General features: G+C 48.6%; 1 protein-coding gene and 1 pseudogene across 1 annotated transcript; one reads left to right on the top strand and one right to left on the bottom strand.

Moving 5' to 3' along the window:
- The first annotated feature begins 7,211 nt into the window (after window positions 1-7,211).
- LOC101934759 (olfactory receptor 10D3-like) lies at window positions 7,212-10,548 on the top strand (annotated as a pseudogene).
- A 6,637-nt stretch (window positions 10,549-17,185) lies between these two features.
- On the bottom strand, window positions 17,186-19,966 carry LOC101934483 (olfactory receptor 10S1-like). Its single transcript, XM_008175968.2, has 2 exons — window positions 19,055-19,966; window positions 17,186-17,212 (listed from the first exon to the last, which is right to left on the bottom strand). The coding sequence occupies exons 1-2, from the start codon at window positions 19,964-19,966 to the stop codon at window positions 17,186-17,188; spliced, it is 939 nt and encodes a 312-aa protein (XP_008174190.2).
- Between the last annotated feature and the right edge of the window lie 2,300 nt (window positions 19,967-22,266).

The raw sequence follows: 22,266 nt of genomic DNA on the forward strand, positions 1-22,266 counted from the left end.
TCAAGGGAAGTGATTATTCCCCTCTATTCGGCATTATTGAGGCCACAGCTGGAATATTGTGTCCAGTTTTGTGCCACACACTACAGAAAGGATGTGGACAAATTGGAAAGAGTCCAGCGGAGGGTACAAAAATGATAAGGAGACTGGGGCACATGACTTATCAGGGGAGACTGAGGGAACTGGGCTTATTTAGCCTGCAGAAGAGAAGAACGAGGGGGGATTTGATAGCAGCTTTCAACTACCTGAAGGGGGTTCCAAAGAGGATGGAGCTCGGCTGTTCTCAGCGGTGGCAGCTGACAGAACAAGAAGAAATAATGTCAAATTGCAGTGGGGGAGGTCTAGATTGGATATTAGGAAAGACTATTTCCCTAGGAGGGTAGTGAAGCACTGAAATGGGTTACCTAGGGAGGTGGTGGAATCTCCTTCCTTAGAGGTTTTTAAGGTCAGGCTTGACAAAGCCCTGGCTGGGATGATTTAGTTGGGGATTGGTCCTTCTTTGAGCAGGGAGTTGGACTAGATGACCTACTGAGGTCTCTTCTAACCCTAATCTTCTATGATTCTATGATTCTATGATTCTACCGTGTCCAGTTCTGGGTGCCAAACTTTAGGAGAGATTTAGAAAAACTGGAGAGCTTCCGGAGGGCAGCCACAAAAATAGTCAAAGATTTAGAAAACCTGACCTAGGAGGAAAGGTGAAAAAAACTGGGTATGTTTAGTCTAGAGAAGAGGAGGCTAAGGGGAACCTGAGAACAGTCTTCCAATAAGATAAGGGCTGTTCTAAAAAGTATGGGGGTCAATTGTTCTTCATGTCCACTGACGGTAGGACATCAAGTAATGGGATTCATCTGCAGCAAGGGAGATTGTGATTAGTCATAGGAAAAAACTTTCTAACCCTAAATGAAGTTAATCTCTGGAATAGGATCCCAAGGGAGGTTGTGGAATCCCCGTCACTGAAGGTTTTTAAGACCAGGTTGGACAAACACCTGTCAGGGATGGTCTACCTTGACATGGTCCTGCCTCACAAGAGGAGGATGGACCAGGTGACCTCTCGATGTCCGTTCCAGGATGATATTTCTATGATTCTACTCTATGAAATGTCTTCTGAGATGAAATCCCCTGAGCTTTGTTCCCCTCCGTTGCCCGTTATCTGGCGACCAGCTAGCCAGGGGCCTGGTAGTTATGAAACATTACACCGAGAAAAAAAAATGGTCTTGAAAGATTTCTAAGAACCCAGAGAAGAAGGAAATGACTCAGCCCATGGGGAGTGGAGAAATAACAAATTTGCAGACAAAGACATAGACATTTAACGGTCTTGCTGGTGCAGGCCAGAGGCGGTGCGGTGGGGGGTGGGCGGTATGTGACCACGAATGCCCCCTCTAGACTAGCTACTTAGCTTATACTGACCATGCTAACATGGACTGAGCATGCTGGATAGCACTGCTGAAACCGGCTGCCCTCATTCTGCGCCCCCACTATGGGCAGGCATGGGTCATCTCTGTTGGGGACCATCAATCCCGACCTGCAGACCATCCATGTCAGTCCTGAACTCAGGCCCTCAGACAGCTCCGTTTGTGCTTCCTAATGTCTGACTCTGAGAACTGTTTCCATTCGTGACACGGCCGTGCGTGGGGATGCAGCTTTCACTGCCAGGGGGACAGGGAGATATCCCTGCTCAGATGTTCAGCTTGACAGTCAGGCCTCAGGGATGATAGCCTGCTACAGATGGGAGGGTTTTACCGTCCAGGCCCCGCACACTGGGGGTACATCAACAGCACACAAAAAAAAACCCCACTGCAGCCAGTTTCAGAGGCCGAGTCAATTGATCCCATAGGGCGGACCAGACTGGACACAGCCCCAGCTGTGCAGAGCCCAAGATGCTGAGTGTCTGCACATGTTGGGGGCCCGTCCTTTCTCCCTGCCATGTGGCTGGGTGTACATGGCCCAGGACAGCCTAGCACCCATGTATGCACTGGGAACCTGACCCTGAGGTTTCCTGTCCCCACCCAGCTGGGGCTGTAACCCCTCTGGGCTGCCCCCAACTCAGACAGGCCATGAAGATGCCGCTCGTGGGGGATGGGAAGACGTCATCTGGGAATGAATAAGGGGTTCTCATTCTCTGTGGGTGCTGTCTCAGTCGTATTAGGGCACCCTGAGGGAGTGGGACGGATGAGGAGCAGACCAGGGGTCTTTATGCTTTTATGGGTCACGTCTTTAAGCTCTTCTCTGCAGCTTCATGGGCTGAAAACATCCAATTTACCACAAGAGAAGCCAACATTTGCAGGTGATCCCATGACTCCTGATGCCGGGGCTTTACGAAATACACCAAGGCATTTCAGGAGAGCTCGGAGCTTGCTGGAGAAATGGGGTCGGGGTCTCAGTGCAATTTTAAGCCACTTTCTGGGTCCCAGAATTGTAGATGCGTGAGATGTTCACACCTCTTGTCAGCCAGGGTCACATTTCCAAGGGGTCACCCCTGTTGTGTGGGGACATTTGCTCTTTACTCAACCATGCCAGCCATGGGGCAGGCCCAGAGGAACACGGCTCCAGCACCATCTGTTTAGGGCCTTTCCCATCACCCATCATCATGGTATCAGTGCTCCCCCATGTCCAACGTGGTCTACGTGCTCCCCAGTTTCTTGGAGAATTTCTGCCATGGGCTCTGTGGCTGGGCTACAGGAAGTCATAGCAGGGCCCCCATCCCCTTCTCACTGCTCTGAGACGCACACTGGGGAGGAAGCAGGGAGCTGAGCCAAGCCAGCGGGTGACTCAGCGTTGGCCGCACTCCACACCAGATGAGCTGCTGGAGCAGAGGAGACGGGTGAGCTCCAGATGAGCCCAGCGCCAGGTGTGCTGGGCTCCAGGCAGGCCCCAGGGGGCCCTGCTCCCAGATGCTCTGGGAGGTGGGGAAGAGATGTCCCGTCCCAGAGGGACTTTCCCCTGGGCTCCTTCCTCCAGAGAGAGGTTGTTTTCCAGCCCCAGCTCCCTCCCTCGTACCCCCATGTGTCAGTGGAGTAATGCTGAGGTTTCTGAGGGTGCCTGTGTGGTCCCAGCTCCCCATGAGGGGAGAGTGAACGTGATCTGCGGTTTCCTGCTGATTCTATAAATCCCCCAGTACTGAGGCACGAGCACTGTCACTTTCCCCAGACAGTGACGATGCTGATCCTGATCCTGCTGCCCGTGGCCTTTCTCCTGCCCCCCGGGGCTGGGGCTGATGAGTGTTGGGGGATGAGGGATCGTGGGGGATGAAGCCGGCAGCTCTCTGGGCTGTTTGCAAATCCTGGCTCCTCCCCAGAGTCAGATGCTTCTGTCAGGGCGATCGCTGGCTCCCAGGACCCAGCTAGGGAAGGGTTTGGAGTTGGTGGCGATGGAACCTGGGTGGTAGAGCTGGTACAGAGATAAACCCCCTGAGACACAGAGAGAGACTGAGAGTAGGAGAGAGACACAGGGGGATCTTAAGTAGGGGCTGGGAGCCAACTCCTGGGCTCTATCCCTAGCTTGAGAGTGTGGTCCAGAGGTTAGAGCATCTTGGGGGGTTGGGAGTCAGGACTCCTGGGTTCTAGCTCCTTCGTCTGTGCTGTCACATTACAATGAAGTTGTTTAGGGAAGGGGCTGTGCTGCACCTGGCACAACAAGGCCCTGAACTTGGTCAGGGTCTTGGGAGAGCTCAGCACAACGGGGCCCTGATCTCGGCCAGACTCAGTGCAGTGCCTGGCACAATAGAGGTGCTGATCTTGGTCGGGGTCTGTGCAGCACCTGGCACAAGTGGAGCCCTGATCAAGGTTGGTTGCACCATATGCAAATAACAGCAACAGATTTTCAAACAGCCTGGTTGATTTGGATGCCAATTTAACATTACTAAGACATTGCTGAAAACGGTCAGGTGTGAGCTACACACAGACTTGCACTGGTTTAACTAAACTGATTTTAAACCACATCTGTAGTTCAACTGGTTCAACTCTGCCTGTGATTTAAACTTGGCTGATAGCATTGGAAATTTCCCAGTGGCCAGCTAACCCCACAGAACCAGCAGTGGGTCACCCATATGAGTGCCTGCATATGGGGGGCTGCCTGGGGTTAAAGCAAATGGTGCAGTCTCGCAGTTCCTAAATCCTACATCCCTCTGGTGGTCAGAGACTTTCTCACTTCCATCTCCATCTATCCTTACCCAGTTTATCCCCTTTTAACTTTGTGACAACATTGTCCTTCAACTTCACTAGCTCTTCCCCTGCCCTTCTGTCCCCTCCACTCTTATGTCTTTACATCGATTGTCTAGATTTGGTTTCATGCCCAGAGACCCATGTGTGTTGAGACTTGTTCTGAACTGGTCCGAAGAGGCTTTTATTTTTCCATGGGAAATTTTGACTTTTCATTGAAAGCCCCCAAAGTATTTTTTTTTCTATTCACTTTTTATTAATTTTTTAAAAAGGCAGAGAGAGAAAGTGAGAAAACAAACAACAAAATATACATAAACTCCTCATCATGCAAAAACTTCTCATAAGATATTAAGTATTTGCTGTACACCTAAGCTAGGCTTGACATATTATCTGTAATATGAATGGTTAGAATATCAATCCCTCACTGTATACCACAATTTACAAACACAATTTGCTTATAAAAATCCCACTAAAGAAAAATTATTAAAGGAAGAAAACGACTAGAAGCAAAACTCAGAGGAGGGGGATAAAGATGGGGAGGGGAAGGAAGTGGGTAGAGAAGAGGAGGAGGTGAGGTGGGGGCCCATGCATTTGATTGGATCATTTGGAAATTTCCAGGAAAGCATCTCATGTCTCTAACAACTTTTCTTGGGTATCTCTGTAACAGTGTAGTGGGTTAGCGATTCTCCCTCCCCCTCTGGCTCACTACGTCACTGGGGCACCACCCAGTATTAGGGAGTTAGCGAATCAGATGTCCGGACCCTAGGACCCTTTAGTGGGGTAGGGCTGAGTCGCCAAGTAGGCTGGTGGTGCTGACCCTCAGGCCTGGCATAGCAACAAACAGGCCATTCATCCTAAGGTGGTGAGGTTGCCACCCCAGGCTACAGGAGTAGGGAGGACCCGGGCCCACCCTACTCCACCGGGTCACAGCCCAGGGCTCTAACAATGGCGGATGAGTCAGTGGGGATCCCACCACAACACGCTGACTCAGGTTCTGACAAACAAACTGCACCAGCATCTGTTTTCCCTCAGCTACTTCTTACCACAGTCTGAGCAAGGGGTTCCGTAGTCCAGGGGTCCTCTGTCTCTTCAAGGTATTAACCTGCCAACAATCCTAGTTAGTCTCCTCCACTCTCAGCTTCCTCTGTAGTCAGGGTGATCCTTTACTCGGCAGCAGAAACTGGGGCCTGCAGCAGCCCCCGGACATCTGTCTCCTTCCGTGGCTCAGGCTCAACTGAGCTAGAGGCCCTTCTTATACTTCCTTAGCCACTCCACCACATTACACACAGTCTACCGTTCTTTACATGGTGGCCAAGCTTAGGGTGTCTGTGGTCCAATCTTTGATTGTTGGTCGCTTTTTGGATTTCTGTTTTTGTGGAATGAGTCTTTCCACCACTGTTAGTATTTCCCATGACTAACAAATTTATTTGGGCATAAGCTTTCATGGGCTAAAGCCCACTTCATCAGATGCATGGCGTGAAAAATACAGTAGGCAGGTATATATATTACAGTAAATGAAAAGATCGGAGTTACCTTACTAAGTGGGGGATCAGTGCTAACGAGGTCAATTCAAACAGGGTGGATGTGGCCTATTCCCAACAGTTGACAAGAAAGGTTTGAGTATCAACAGAGGGAAAATTACTTTTTGTAGTGACCCAGCCACTCCCAGTCTTTATTCAGGCCTAATTTGGTGGTGTAAAGTTTGCAAACTAATTCCAGTTCTGCAGTTTCTCATTGAAGTCTCTTTCTGAGGTTTTTTTGTTGAACGATGGCCACTTTTAAGTCTGTTATTGAGTGTCCAGGGAGATTGAAGTGTTTTCCTACTGGTTTTTGAATGTTACAATTCTTGATGTCTGATTTGTGTCCATTTATTCTTTTGCATAGAGACTGTCAGGTTTGGCCAATGTACATGGCAGAGGGGCATTGCTGGCACATGATGGCATATATCACATTGGTAGATGTGCAGGTGAACGAACCCCTGATGGTGTGGCTGTTGTGCTTAGGTCCTATGATGGTGTCCCTTGAACAGAAATGCTGACAGAGTTGACAACGGGGTTTGTTGCAGGGATAGGTTCCTGGGTTAGTATTTTTGTTGTGTGGTGTGTAGTTGCTGGTGGGTATTTGCTTCAGGTTGGGGGCCTGTCTGTAAGTGAGGACTGGCCTGTCTCCCAAGGTCTGTGAGAGTAAGGGATGCAGACTAAGACGGCTACCCCTCTAAAGGCAGTTCCGGTTCTGGTGTTCGTGGCAATGACCCCCGGAACTCAGCTCATGCAAGCCAAGAGTAACTTCTGAGCCTGGTTTCCAGAGCAGTGAGGCTCAGCCTGGGAACTCGTTAGAAATATCAACATTTTAATTAACCTCAATGGCCATTGCACTCCGTGGGATTTTATGCCTGGGCTGGAGATAACACATCTACAGAGATTAATTATCAGGTCTGCTTCTGCCCCTGCATTCTGGCTCCCAAGTAAGATGTCCCCCAGAGGAAGAGCAGGAAATGAGAGAGATTACAGGAATCACAAGGGACCTTCTTACAACCGCGGAGCTAAGGCACCAGCAAATGGATGGCTGAGATCATTGCTGGAACCCCCCTGATCTAGCCCTGTCTCTCTCACATCCCTCTCTGTGTGTGGTCTGTGGATATGTCCACATTAAAGTAAATCACACCTATTTAGCTAACCACTCCTCACCCCTTAGCGCAGATGCACAGTAGAGCTCTGAGACGAGGCTTGGGTCTATTATTCCGCTTTCTTGGCTAGTAAAGAAGCAGCTTTGGTTCAATGAAATCAGCCCTAATGCTCTAAAGGCCCCGACTCCTGAACCCTGATTGCACAGGGGGGAGGGTAAGAGAACAGGCCTCAGGCTTAGATAGACGCAGAGCGAGGTTCATCCCAAAGAAAAGAGAAGGGTCTTACGGCCAGTGCTCAGGCTGGAACCAGGAAATCTGGACCAGATTCCCGGCTCTTCCACAACCTCCCTTTGTCACCTTAGACAATTCAATTTGATTGAGAGTTTCAACCGGCCAGTAGGAATTGGGTGTCCAATGCCCAGTGAACTGGAATGAGTTGTGGGAACCGGGCTCCTTTGAAAATCCCACCCTGAAAGTCTCCGTGCCTCAGTTTCCCCTTGTAACATGTGGGTGATAATTCTCACTGTGTTTGGCTTAGTTAGCTAGTGAGCTCTGACAGGCAGGATCTGTCTCACCCTGTGTCTGTACCGCATCCTTAACAACAGTGCCAGGATCTAGCTGGAGTTGCTGGGAGCTACTGTACTGCCCCAAACGACTGAATGCTCTTCTTGGAGTCTCTGGTATCTTGCAAAAAGTGATGTGAAGTCGTGCGCAGGATGTAGGCTGTCCTCCATCTACACAGGGGTGAATGTCACCCTCACACATAACCACACCACTGCATGAACACATCCCTGTGCGCACAGAGACACAGAGATGGGGGCAGGAGAACAGCAGGACATACAAACCCAGGAGAAAGCTGTGCTGGATACAGAGGCCTCCAGCTGAACCTCCGGCCCAGTTTACTCCTATTTCACACAACTGGGGGGAATTCGCTGGCTTGTGTCACAGAGCCGGAGAGCCTAGACGAGCAGGAATGTCCCATCCCCCCTCCAATGGCTGGGCCAGATTCTCAGCTGGTAGAAATCTACACAGCTCCTGTGATTGCAGTGGTGTTACTCCTGATTTACACCAGGTGCATGGCTGGGAGGAGAAAGAGCCCCAGGGAATCCAATGGAATTCCTCAGGAGTCAGGTCAGGGGGAGCAAGACTTGAATCTGGATCTTGGTGGAGGAGGGGATCCAGTCGATTCAGTTCCATGGAGCTACTCTTATTGATGCCGCCTGAGGGCCAATCCCAGAGGTCCATGAGCGTTAGCTGAAATGATGCCCAATTTCTGTTAATTGGAGACTCTGACAAGGTCTCAGACCAATTGCATCTCGGGGACTCAGGGTCCTGGTCCTGAAGGTCCCGAAGGACATTTAAAGACCAGGGAGAGCTGTAAGAAGGCTGGAAGCTGTGATAAAACTATGGGGTCTGCAGCAGTGTTGGGTGATATGCTGCAGATTAGGTCTCCCGGTTGGATACCAAGCACCTAGGCTGTGCACCTCTTCTGGGCAATGGGCCGTTTGGGATAAGAAAGCTGGATGGTGCTAGACAGGAGTCATGGCCAGGAGGCAGAAAGGGAGATTTCCCTTCAGCTGGAGCGGCCTCTCCCAATGCAGCCAGTGTAAGGCTCCTGGTTTGGTAAAGTTCTTCTCTCTCTGTCTCTGCCTATCTCTGAACCTGTCACTCTGTCCCTCGCACCAAGGAAGGTGTCAACCAAATATTTTCTTTAGAGAGAAATCGATCCATCCGTCCATCCATCCTTCCCTGTGCAGTACCTGCCTGCCTATCTCTGTATCATTTATCTTCCTCTCTCCATCTGTCATAACCTGAACCCACCAACATCTCCCCTTCCTGTGCCTCTCCTGCCTGGGAAACTCCCTGGCAAAATGCAAACAGACAATTTGTCTTTCTCCTTGAAATCTGACCTTAAAAAGCCCCCTGTCCCATCTACAGAGCCCAGCCTGCTGTTCACAGCAAAGCGATGACAAGCTGTGTCTGCGGGCCATGGAATAATTTGTGTAGTGCGAGTGCTGAGTGCCATTGAACCAAACTGTGAGCCCTGGATCGGATGGAAACGATGTGAAGCCAGGGGGTGCTGCCGAACCCCCAGCACCCCTAGTTCCACCACTTCTGACTGTGGCATTTCCCCTTCTCCTCCTTTCCTTTTCCTTCTCTCTCGAACCCCGATAAATACCCCCAAACAATTGACAGCACGAACAAAGCTGAGCTCATTCACCACCACACTCATGGTTTATATGTTCCATCCTCCCCCTCTTCATTAACACAAACATGTCACAGCTCATGCATTTATAACAGCAAAACCCTACAAAAACATAATGCTGCACTGCACATGTGGCCATTCCTCTGCAGAGAGGGTGTGTGTGTGTGTGAGAGAGAGAGAGAGAGTGAGAGAGAGAGAGAGAGAGAGAGAGAACAAACCACAAGTGAGAAACGTTAGCCACAAATGGAAGGCTCTGAGGTACTGTGGTGAGAATGGGGGTAAGGGCCTGAAGAAATTGGAGCAGACAAGGAGAGAAGAAGAACATAGAATAGAATAGAATAGAATAGAATAGAATAGAATAGAATAGACGTCCCCATTGTCTCTTTGTCTCTGGACGGTAAGATCTTCAAGTAAGATATTTTCTCTTTCTATGACCAATGCCAAACCAGTGAAGCCGTGACCCGAACTGGCCATCCAGTGACAGAAATATACACCACTCCCAATGACAGTGAATAAGGGGGGCAGTGGAAGGAAGGGTGACCATTGCAGCTATAGGACGAGAGGTCTTTTTTGTTTCAGGAACTCACTGGCATTATTTCTCTCTCCTACCCAGGAATGTGTCCCACATGGGGGCTGGTCAACCACACTGTGGTGACTCATTTCATCCTCTTAGGGATCCCTAACGCCGACAGCCTCCAGACCATCCTCTTCATCACCTTCTTAGCCTTCTACCTCTGCACGCTGCTGGGCAACCTGCTCATTTTCTCAGCCATCCTCGCTGACCACCACTTGCACCCCCCCCCATGTATTTCTTCCTCTGCAATCTCTCCGTGCTGGACATTGGAATCTCCTCCATCAGCATCCCTAAATATCTGACCATGCTCTGGGGTCAGAGTAGAGTCATCTCACTGGGAGGGTGCATTTCCCAGGTCTTCTTTGGGCACTTTCTGGGCAGCACTGAGTGCCTGCTTTACACCGTCGTGGCCTATGACCGGTATGTGGCCATTTGCCACCCGCTGCGGTACCTGCCCATCATGAACCGGAGGGTATGCGCCCTCCTGGCCACTGGCACCTGGATCACCAGCTCTTTCCACGCCACCATCCTTACCAGCCTGACCTTCACGCTGCCCTACTGTGGGTCCAATATGGTGGACTATTTCTTCTGTGACATCTTCTTGGTGGTCAAACTGAACTGTGCAGACACATACGTCATCGAGACCGTGACCTTGACCAACATTGGGGTGGTGCCCATGAGTTGGTTCCTCCTCATCCTCGCATCCTACATCAGGAGCATCTACTCCATCTTGAATATGAACTCGGCTGAAGGGTGGCGCAAAGCAGCCTCCACTTGCGCCTCGCATCTGGTGGTGGTGACACTGTTCTTTGGTCCCTGTGCCCTGATCTACACTCAGCCCCAGCCAAGCAAAGTGCTGATGACTGCTGTGCAGATCTTTGGCAATGTGGTCACGCCCATGCTGAACCCGGCCATCTATACGCTGAGGAACAAGGAGGTGAAAGCAGCTCTGAAAGAACTGAGAGGGGGTCAAATGCCTGCGTGTTGATGTGCAGCAGCTGCAGGAATCGCATGTGAGTCTGCATGGAAATACATCTACAAGTACATCTGCATGCTGGCTCCATGGCTTTTGTGAACCTCTGTGTCTCTCCCCATCCCCACACAGCCCCATCTATCTATCTGGAGTTCTACAAATCACAGAAATGCTCCTAAAAATCCCTTCCTGTCTTTTAACGTACTGTAAGGCTGACATTTTCAAAGCTGTCTAAGGGACCAGCATACTCAGTCTGCATCAAAATTAAAAGGAATTGAGGTGCCAAATTTTGTAGAAGACTATGTAAATCTCAGCTTTATTACACAGATCTTCAGAAGCAAGTGCAGCATCTTCTCCAAATGCAAAAGGGAAGGAAAAAATTCTCTTAATCTTCTGGCATGAACCACAGCTCACCGAGCACCTGCCCTAGGTATCTGCCTAAAATTCCTGGGAAAACCATTGGATTTTTCATTGTGCCCTGTGGACGGGGCTGATGGTACCCCAGTATGTCCCGATATTTTAGTGTGGTGATCTGGTCACCCTACAGATATCCTACTTTCCTTTCTTCTCTTTGCTGCTCATAGCCTTTCTTCTATTCTAATTTCTTCTTGTCTCCTCTCTTCCTGCTCCTCCCTCATCCAGGGTTGTGTGAGGGACTGCCTGTGCTCACAGCACAGATACACAGCTCTGTCTACCAGGTGGAAACTGTTCAGCTCCCAGAAGCTGCTTTTGGTTTTGGTTTCCAGGCTCATGGTGAATTTCTCTCAGGTGTCTCTGCCACTCAAGGACGGGAGCACCACGAACGGCAGCTGGCGATATCAATGCAAGCCGGAATCATTGCTTGTGCAGGAGCAGTTGAGCTGGACGGGTTCTCCTTCAAGGTCAGCAGCCTGAGACTGGTCCTGGGTCACTGTATATTGGGCCAATGCAGCTGTGAGGAGGAGGTTGGGTTTAATCCACATTTTCTTGCTCAACAATGACGGGAAAATACATGCAACTCTGTACTGACAAAGGAGAAAACAAGCAAATGAAAATCCACTCTTCCCTCTTTGCTGTTCTGTCTGTCTGTCCATCCACCCTTCCCTCTGTGCTGTTCTGTCTGTCCATCCACCCTTCCCTCTGTGCTGTTCTGTCTGTCCATCCACCCTTCTCTCTGTGCTAATCTGTCCGTCCATCCACCCTTCCCTCTGTGCTGTTCTGTCTGTCCGTCCATCCACCCTTCCCTTTGTGCTGTCTGTCTGTCCATCCATCCATCCACCCACCTTCCCTCTGTGCTTTCTGTTCTTCTTTCCTTCCCTCTTCACTCTTGTGGTAAAAGGGGATGGGTAGCACCCTTGTGTAACTCTCCAACCATTCAGTTAGCAATAGAATCCTCCTTAGAAGCTGTACCCAGTTGCCTTACCTTGAAAGGGTTAAGAGGTAGGCTTAAAATGAGTTGGCACCTGACCAGAGGAACCAGTAGGGAAGCTGTACTGCTTCAAATTGGGAAAAAAACTGCTTGGGGTGAGGGTCTTTGCTCTCTCGGCTGCAGAGAGGCAGGGCAGCAAATATGTTGTAAGCGGGGCCTGGTATGAAAATCATCAACATCCATACCTAGACTTTCTCATTTGGAACTACAGATATGTAAGTAGAACAGGACATGTTTAGACAGACACGATTGTGATGGGTTGGATCACAGAAACCCCTTGGGCACTGCCAACTGATGTGCTGAGACTACCTCTGAGCCCCTTTTCCCTGCCAGCTTGAGACTTCAGTGCTCTATCTGGTTTGAGCCAGACATGCTAACCTGATACAAACAGAGACCAGGTCTGGACAACGTCCCCTAAAAGCTGCAGGCTTAACTGAAAACAGCTTAAGAAGTGTTCCTGTCTCCAACACTCAGATGCCCAGCTCCCGATGGGGTCCAAACCCCAAATAAATCCATTTTATCCTGTATAAAGCTTATACAGGGTAAACTCATAAATTGTTTGCCCTCTATAACACTGATAGATATGCACAGCTGTTTGCCCCCCCTGCCCCCCCAGGTATTGATACATTCTCTGGGTTAATTAATAAATAAAAAGTGATTTTATTAAATACAAAAAGTAGGATTTAAGTGGCTCCGAGTAATAACAGACAGAACAAAGTGAATTACCAAGTAAAATAAAATAAAACACGCAAGTCTATGCCGAATACAGATAAAATCTCACCCTCAGAGAAGTTTCAATAAACTTCTTTTACAGACTAGCCTCCTTCTAGTCTGGGTCCAGCAATCACTCACACCACTGTGGTTACTGTCCTTTGTTCCAGTTTCTTTCAGGTATCCTTTGGGAGTGGAGAGGCTATCTCTTGAGCCAGCTGAAGAGATAATGGAGGGGTCTCCTAGGGGTTTAAACAGAGTTTCTTTTGTGGGTGGAGACCCCCTCCTCTCTTCTATGCAGCTCCAGGATGGAGTTTTGGAGTCACATGGGCAAGTCACATGTCCATGCATGACTCAGTTTTTACAGGCAGCAGCCATTGCCCACATGGTATCTTGAATGTCTCCAGGAAGACTTCTTATGTGGATTGGAATCTTCCAAGATCCATTGTCAGTTAAGTGTTTCTTGATTGGGCACTTAATTTACACATTCCTTTCTCAAGAAGCTGACCAAATGCTTTACTAAGGCTACTTAAAATCAAACAAGTTCCCTGCCAATATTCATAACTTCGAATAGAAAAATGATACATGTATACAAATAGGATGAATATATTCAGTAGATCATAACCTTTGCAGAGATATGTTACATGGCATATGTAGCATAGAACATATTCTAGTTATGCCATATATACATTCATAAGCATATTTCCATAAAGCATTATGGGCTGCAATGTCACAACAAAATATCTCTTTTTATTTTGGCTTGTGGATTCCTCTGTGCTAACCCCAGGTGCTTTTGTTTGCTTTGTAACCTTTAAGCTTGACCCCAAGAAAGCCATTCTTGGTGCTCAATCCTTGCAGTTGTTCTTTTAATATCTAGCAATAACCTAATTTTCCAAATGTGTTTTCTTCCTTTTTTCAATAAAATTTACCTTTTTAAGAACATGATTGGATTTCTGTGGTTTAGGAGGTAAAGTTTTGTGCATATGTTAATGAGCTGATACAACAGCTGGGTTGCCCTTTTCTTTTGTTTTCTTTCTCGACTTCCCCAAGGAAGGGGTGGAAAAGCGGAGGGGCCTCAGGAAAAACTTCCCAAGTGAATGTTTTCTGGATTGATAAAGACAGTTTTCACTTGGGTGGTGGCAGCATTACCAGCCTGGAGTGGCCAGTATTAATTTTTAGAGTCTTTGTGGGCCCCACCTTCTGCACTCGAAGTGCCAGAGTGGAGAATCAGCCTTAACAACTCTGTCCATCCTTCCCTCTGTGTGGTCTGCCTGTCCATCCATTCACCTTCCCTCTGCACCATCTGCCCATCCTTCTGTCTATCTATGGGTGCCCATCACCGTGGTATCAGAGTGCCTTTCTTTCAGAAAAAAACCTTCCCCAACAGCCTGGAAATCCCAACCCATGGCCCCCTGCTCATTGCAGAACCTGAACACCTGGAGCCAGCACCAGCAGCCAGGCTCATTGTCAGGGACTCTGCTGCAGAAGGAAGTGACAGAAACTGCAGGTGACCTTGAATGAGGGGAAGCTGTGACACAGCTCAGCCTGCAGGGGTGGCTTTCAGGCTGGAAGGAAATCGGTACATTTCCAGGGGGGGGAGGGGAGCAGGGAATGGGTTTTTCTTCGTGCACTGGGCCAGATCCTCCACTGGTGTAAATTAATTGGCTTTCATCAGGGTCCTTCAGCCACTTCCCCAGCTGGAGCAAACTGGCCATAGTTCCACTGAAGACATGGGCAGATCCATAGCTGCTGTAGATCAGTGGAGCTGCATTTACACCTGGGGGAGCTGGTCCCATTTCTCCCAGCTAATGCTCGGTCCCTATAATTCATGGATTTCCTGCCCATGTTATGCTCTCCTGGTTTAAGGAATATCGATATAGCACACACACACCGACGTCAGAGAAGCCATACATATGGTTATAAGCAGCTGGCCCAAGAGGGTAACAAGGTGAAGCATCAACCTGTCTCACTGTCAGGCAAAGAAATGTAACCGGAATAAAAAATAAATCAAATAAATAAATAAAAAAGATGAGGGGAAGTGAATGCAAACAGAGTTTCAATGAAATTCAGATTGATACAGCTGTAAGTGGTTGGACTGGAATAGCCACTAAGGGGCAGCAGAGGGTAAGGAATATGGAGAAGGGGTCTGGTTTTACCCTCAGGTTTAGCCTGAGAATGGCCTGGAGGATCTGTTGGGCCCTAGTGTCCCATCTCCAAAATAGACTAATGCCATATTGTGATTACTTTAGCAAGCATCTAAGGTCTGGTCTATACTACCTGCCTGAATCAGCGGGTAGAAATCGACCTCTCGGGGATCGATTTATCGCGTCCCGTCGGGACGCGACAATCGATCCCCGAATCGGCGCTCTAACTCCACCAGCGGAGGTGGTAGTAAGCGCCGCCGACAAAAAGCGGCAGAAGTCGATTTTGCCGCTGTCCTCACAACGGGGTAAGTCGGCTGCAATATGTCGAATTCAGCTACGCTATTCACGTAGCTGAATTTGCGTATCTTAAATCGACTCCCCGCTGTAGTGTAGATGTACCCTAAGGGCCTCATGGAGGATAGGTCCATCAATGGCTATTAGCTAGGATGGGCAGGGATGGGGTCCCTAGCCTCTGTTTGCCAGAAGCTGGGAATGAGCGACGGGGATGTTTACCTGTTCTGTTCATTCCCTCTGGGGCACCTGTGATTGGCCACTGTCAGAAGACAGGATATTGGGCTAGGTGGACCATTGGTTTGACCCAGTAGAGCTGTTCTTATGCTCTTATGTTCTTATGCCTCTATATGGAGCCTGATGGGTGCTTTAAAAACAGATAGTGACAAAGGCTCCCTACCCCCAATGGATTACCTATACAGCGGGGAAAGGCGGACCAGAAGTGGGAGGGAGACTCGCAGAAAGCAGAAAGGACTTGCCCAAGTTCATACAGCCACTAGTGTCAGAGTCAGGGGAGTCACCCTTAGACTGTCAGTTCTTTAGGGAAGGGACTAGACTGTCTGTCTGGGCGTCTACACCCCTTCAGCACTACTGCCAATAATGATAAAACCCTTCTACTATCTGCACTGAAGCTCTGTCCTCCAGTCCAAGTTGTTTTCTTATGTTCTTGCAGAGAAATGCAGAATGAGGAGCAATAGTTGGATGTTACAGCCAGACAAATGTGAAATAAGTAGGCTTGGCAGAATTCAGTTTTGATGGATCCTGTCCATGGTTATTTTTAAGCATTTTTAAAATTATTTTATCTATTTGTACAAAATTAGTAGTGGGAGGGTCAACATCGCATGTGAAAATATAAAAGGTCAATATCTTTAAATTAAACTATAGTAAGTTCTCAGGCAGAATTTTCCTTCCTTTTGCCTATCGATAAATTTCAGTTTTTATGGATAGAAATATTTTTTCGTCGGTTTGTGTGTGTGCACTGGGAAATTGACATTTACCAACATTTACCAATAAAAATCTTATACTTCCAAGCCCAGAAATAAGACCTACAGTGTTGTTTTCTTTTAACAGTGAGGGCGATTAACTATTGGACTCAACTATCAAGGGAAGTGGTGGATTTCCCATCTCTTGAAGTCTACAGATCCAGACTGGAGGCTCTTTGGGAAGATGTTTTAGCCATGCATGATTTATTGCAATTAATACAGGGGCAACTGAGAGAAATTCTCCAGCCTGTGTGATACGGGCGATGGGACCAGATGATCTAAGGGTCCCTTCTGGCCTTAAACTCCCTGTTCCAGAACGTGTCAGTCACTATAAAAACAACGAGGAATCTGGTGTCACTTTAAAGACTAACATTTATTTGGGCATAAGCTGTCGTGGGTAAAAAACCCACTTCTTCAGATGCATGGACTCCTCGTTGGTTTTGTGGATAGAGACTAACACGGCTCCCCTCTGATAGTAAGTCCCTATAGTTCATCATATAAAACTAAGCTGGGGGAAAGGAATTGCATCCTGGTGTTCAGCTTTGTCCAGAGCAGATGGGATGCTAATAGTAACCTTGAGGTTAAAACACAAGGCTGGAGCCTGGGAGATCTAAGCCGTGAGTCTCATTGTTATTAGTGGCCTGCTTTCCCGAGGCACAACCCGGCTCCTATCAGCAGTGTCCTTATTCTCATTTAGTATCATCCCTCCCATTTTTTTATATGGGAGGCGCTGAGACTATGGTGATAAGTAACCGCATAAAGCCCTAAGGCAGTGGCTCTCCACCTTTCCAAAGTACTGTACCCCTGTCAGGAGTCTGATTTGTCTTGTGTACCCACAAGTTTCACCTCACTAAAAAACTACTTGCTTACAAAATCAGACATAAAAACACACACGTGTTGCTGGAAATGGCCGACTTTCTCATTTTTAACCATAAAACAAATCAATTGGAATATAAATAGTGTACTGACATTTCAGTTGAGGTACCCCTGGAAGACCTCTGCGTACCCCCAGGGGTATGCGGTGCTCTTGGCTGAGAACCACTGCCCTAAGGAATGTAACCCAGGTAGCTGCAGCAATAGTAAAAATGGACAGTCTGTCACCTCTCATCTGGTTCTTATTTTGTGTGAGACACTTTCTCCTTCTACACAGAACAGTTTTGTCTTCATAAAAAGTACATAAGAACGGCCATACTGGGTCAGACCAAAGGTCCATCTTGACAGAATCCTGCCTTCTGACAGTGGCAATGCCAGGTGCCCCAGAGGAAATGAACAGAACAGGTAATTTAGAATTAAGGGCCCAGAATAGACAGGGGCCAGATGACCAGTGGCTGGAAATCGGCCATAGCACCATCGGAGTCAAAGGGCCAGACCTGTAGCTGGGTGAATTGGTGTTGTTACAATAAACTCAGTGGTGCCAGATCCCCAGCTGGTGTAAATCAGAGTAGCCAAAATACAGCTGCTGAGCCTCTGGCCGGCCGCTGGCTGGGAAGCAGACAGATCCACACAGCTGCACAGCTGTAACTAAAGATTTAAGGAGCTGTGCAGTGTGTTTTCCTGTTGCTTGGCCAAAATGTTACCATGTAATTTCTGGTGCCCCTTGTGGCTCGTTAAATATCTTGCAGTTCCTCCCTGCCATGACTTTTTAATTGTTGCCTTTGCTCCCTGCTTGCAAAGTGTGTAATCTGCAGGGCTAATTAGGGAGATCTTTGAATGAATGCCCCCATGGGGCTTGTTAGCCGCAGCACGAGAGGTTGGCAAACAGCAAATGTATGTTTGGAAAGAGAAGGGAATTGTAGCTAAAGGAAACCCGGCTGTGTGCAGAGGGGAGCTAAGCCAAGGTGAGACATTTGCAAGGAGAGAACAAAAGTGTCACAGCTAAATACAAAGAACTTTGGCCCAGACCCTCCCATTGATTTCAATGATCTGGAGTTTTATTATTGCTATTTTCCAGATACAACCAAAATAAGTAAAAGAATCAAACCCTAAGGCAGATAAAACAGCTGCAGCAATAGTTCAAATGGTCAGACTGTCACTTCTCTTCAGGTCGTATGTTGTATGAGATACTTTATCATAAGGGGTTCGCACATCTTGTAGGTGAATGGTTTGAACTGACCTCCTTTCTCCAAGGAGTTATAGCCCCAGAAAACAGCTGGCGGGGCAGCATTGTTAGGTAAAAAAGCAAGTCCTCACTCACCTATCCAGCACCCGAGTTCGTGCGGAGTTGGTATGGGGCTCACAATCTGTCAGAGACCAGACACCAATTCGTTGATCAACGGGCTCACACTATCCTTAGCTTGAAAGGCTTCAGAGTAAGTGTGGCAAGTTTATTAGGGGTGAGCATCAATATTTATACACAGAAGTAAACAAAGTGATTAACAGATCATAATGGTCATGTATAATCAATCAAGATTCTACAGGATAAAACAGGTTAAAATGTAAATTAAGTAGAGAAAAGGGGAGATGGCTACTTAAGGGGAGGGGGGGTGTCATGAGTAGTTCGCAGGTCAGAGCTTTGATTAAAAGTTCAGACAGAGACATCAAGTCTGGGTTAAGTTTAAGCTCATCAAAAGTTCAGACTCAACAGCATCGGGGCTGTGATTGTACCAGGAGATTAGATCCTCACCGGTTACACTGTTGTTACAGGGAAACTCAGCTGAGTCCCCCGCTGGGAGAGTTCAGGAGCCTGAGACACCTCCTCATTGACTCCTCCACCTCGAAAAACTGCCACCATCGAGCTCAGACTGTGAACAATAATCTAGGTGCTGACTGGAGAGCTTTTGCTAGCCTCAGGGAATGAATGGCACTGAAGAAGACAACCTACCAAAGTGGCAAGATAGAAGAGAAGTGTTGGCTGGACTACCATAAGGCTCTAAGAGAACGCTGCACCCGTGGAAGATGGGCATCTTGTGTCCTTAGGTTTCTTTGCAAGTCTCCCAGGATTTGGGTCTATCTTATGTATGCAGAGAAAGTATTTGTCCACAAACCAGTTTCCTCAAGGCCTTTTTCATCTCCTTGTTCCTCAGGGTGTATATAAAGGGGTTCAGTAGAGGGGTGACTGCAGTATAGAATACAGCCACTACGCCGTCGGATGCTTGACTCGAAGAGGGATGCAGGTATATGAAGACTGGGGGCCCATAGTACAGCAGCACCAGGGTGAGGTGGGCGCTGCAGGTGGAGAACGATCGCTGCCTCCCTTGGGCCATGCGGATCTTCAGGAGGGCGGAGGCGATGTAGGCATAAGAAACGCAGATGAGCAGGAAGCAGCCGGCCCCCACCGCCCCAATGTTGGCCAGAATGACGACTTGGTTGGTGGCTGTGTCGGCGCAGGCCAGCTTCAGCACAGCAGGGATGTCGCAGACAAAGTATTCCACCTGGTTGGGGCCACAGTAGGGCAGGCGAAAGGTCAGGAAGGCCTGGACCGCGGCATGGATTGAGCCAGTGAGCCAGGTGCCAGCGGCCAGCCACAGGCAGGTCTTTCTGCTCATCACCACGCTGTAACGCAGGGGGTGGCAGATGGCCAGGAAGCGGTCATAGGCCATTACCGTATAGAGGAAGCACTCGGTGCTGCACAGGAAATGGAAGGCGTAGAGCTGCACCACGCAGCCGCCGAAGGAGATGGCCCTGCCACTGGGCCCCACCAAGCCAGCCAGGATCTTGGGCACAGTGACGGAGGAGAGGCAGGCGTCAAGGAAGGAAAGGTGGCCGAGGAAGCAGTACATGGGCAGGGCGTGGAGTCGAGGATCGCAGAGCACAGTCAGCAGGGTGAGGGCGTTGCCCAGCAGGGTGAGCAGGTAGAGGAGGAGGAAGAGGAGGAAGAAGAGAGAGGGAAGCTCCCTGGTGTTTGGGAGTCCCTCCAGGATGAATTCTGTCACCGGCGTTTGGTTTCCTGGCTTCATCTGCTTCCCCCGTGCAAAGCAACAGTAACTAGAGCAGCACGAATTAGAGCAGAAGTTATCCCAGTATGTGTCTGTCTGTCTGTCTCTCTCTCACACACACAGTTCAATGGAGTAGCATGACACCGTAACTCAGAGGTCCTCTCACTCTAGTGTCCCACCCGCCCCTCATTGCAAGCCAAAGCACAGAGATTATTCATCCCCTCCGGTATCTATCTAGACCCCATGACTGTTGTATGTGAGAGCCTCAGACTTTTAAATGTATTTTTTCCTCACAATACCTCGGTTTTACGGCCTGTGAGCCGAGGCACAGAACAGCTCAAAGACATGCAGGAAGCCCACATCAGAGCAGGAGATTTAAACTCAGGTGTCTCAGATCCATGGCTAGTGTCAGGGCTGTATCCCCACTTTGAAATTTAGGGTACAAATGTAGGGGCCTGCATGAAAACTTCTAAGCTTAACTACCAGCTTAGCTCTGGTCCGCTGCCACCATCGCAATAGATTCCCTCCCTGGGAAGCCTTGAGAGACCTTCACCAATTCCCTGGTGAATACAGATCCAAACCCCTTGGATCTTAAAACAAGGAGACATTAACCATTCCCCTCCTTCCTCCCATCAACTCCAGGTGAATACAGTTCCAACCCCCTTGGATCTAAAACAAGGAAAAATTAATCAGGTTCTTAAAAAGAAGGTTTTTAATTAAAGAAAAAGGTAAAAATCATCTCTGTAAAATCAGTATGGAAAATAACTTTACAGGGTAATCAAACTTAAAGAGCTCAGAGGACTCCCCTCTAGTCTTAGGTTCAAAGTACAGCAAACAAAGATAAACACTCTAGTAAAAGGTACATTTACAAGTTGAGAAAACAAAGGAAAACTAACACGCCTTGCCTGGCTATTTACTTACAAGTTTGAAATAGGAGAGACTTGTTTAGAAAGATGTGGAGAACCTGGATTGATGCCTGGTCCCTCTCAGTCCCGAGAGCGAACGCCCTCCTAAAACAAAGAGCACAAACAAAAGCCTTCCCCCCCACAAGATTTGAAAGTATCTTGTCCCCTTATTGGCCCTTTAGGTCAGATGCCAGCCAGGTTACCTGAGCTTCTTAACCCTTTACAGGGAAAAGGATTTTGGAGTCTCTGGCCAGTAGGGATTTTATAGTACTGTACACAGGACAGCTGTTACCCTTCCCTTTATAGTTATGACAGCTAGTGACGTCACTGCAGGACCGTCCTTCCTCTCATCTTGTCTCATCTCACATCATCTGTGAACAATGTCCTGCTAGTGTAGGTAGATAAATAGCCTGACTACCAGTCTGTCACCTCCTAACCAGTCACTATCTATCTCTCTATCTATCCCTATACATACCAATCTTGTTGTCTCTTGCACATTATCTATCTAGCCTGGTTCTCCTCTTCTCACCCATCATCAGCCTGCCGGATGCAGGAAGGGCATCCTGGAGTGTCATCAACCACTGAATGATGCTGGAAGCTGACCTTGTTGGCCCACGTGTCTATTGCATGATTCCGGTTCCAGTTCCAACACTTGTCCACACAGGAAAGTCAACATCCAGAATGCCTGCACAGATGACAGCCAGCATGAAATCTGGGGATTTGTATAAAGCAGGAAGAGTGGTATCCTCCCCTGATCTGGGAATGAGCTGATCCCAAACTGGGAGAGGTTAGGGAGAAAGGACCCACTAAAGGCAGGTGAATTCTTAGCTGCCCTCTTTAGAGTTTCTTGTACCGTGTGTCCTATGAAACAGCTGGTACCAGAGCCTCAGATCAGAGCCTGGGCTGGATGGACCTTGGGTTAACCTGCTCTGGCAGTCCCTCTGTCCCTAAAGAAAAGCCGTTCCCCGCTCAGATGCACTCACCACTCTCACGGTACCGGGATGAGGAACAGATGCTTTATTGTCTCCGCTGTGGCAAAGTGCCCAAGTCAGCCAAGTATTTGAAAGATATTTTCACCCTTGGGTACACTGCTCATCACGCTCCTGGGAGCTAATTGTCTAACGCAAATCCAGGTCTCCCGTTCCCAGACCCTATCAGCAGGGGAGAGAGGGCAACCCATTGGGATTCTTCGCTGAGTGTCGGATGTTCGCTAGCCAGGGCTGCGTTGCTGCTAGCTACATGGAGATCATTTTAACATGCCTCTGGCAGCTTCCAAGGTCCCGGGAGCTTTACTGGGATGAGTCTGCATTGAGCATGATCTAGTGGTGAAAAACCGGCAGGGCATCGCTCAAACAGGCCAGGCACTGTGGGGTGGGGGGCGGGGGGGGGGTCTGGGTTGAGCCTGAGGGGCATTAG

Source organism: Chrysemys picta, chromosome 13, assembly GCF_011386835.1.
Source record: "Chrysemys picta bellii isolate R12L10 chromosome 13, ASM1138683v2, whole genome shotgun sequence".
Classification (NCBI taxonomy): domain Eukaryota; kingdom Metazoa; phylum Chordata; order Testudines; family Emydidae; genus Chrysemys; species Chrysemys picta.

Excerpts from the sequence above, each read along its gene's own strand:
- LOC101934483 (XM_008175968.2), bottom strand. The coding sequence starts at position 19,966 with ATGAAGCCAGGAAACCAAACGCCGGTGACAGAATTCATCCTGGAGGGA. Across the intron at positions 17,213-19,054 it reads AAAAGGCCTTGAGGAAACTG|AAGGAGAAAGTGTCTCACAC; the intron begins GTTTGTGGACAA and ends TGTTCTGTGTAG.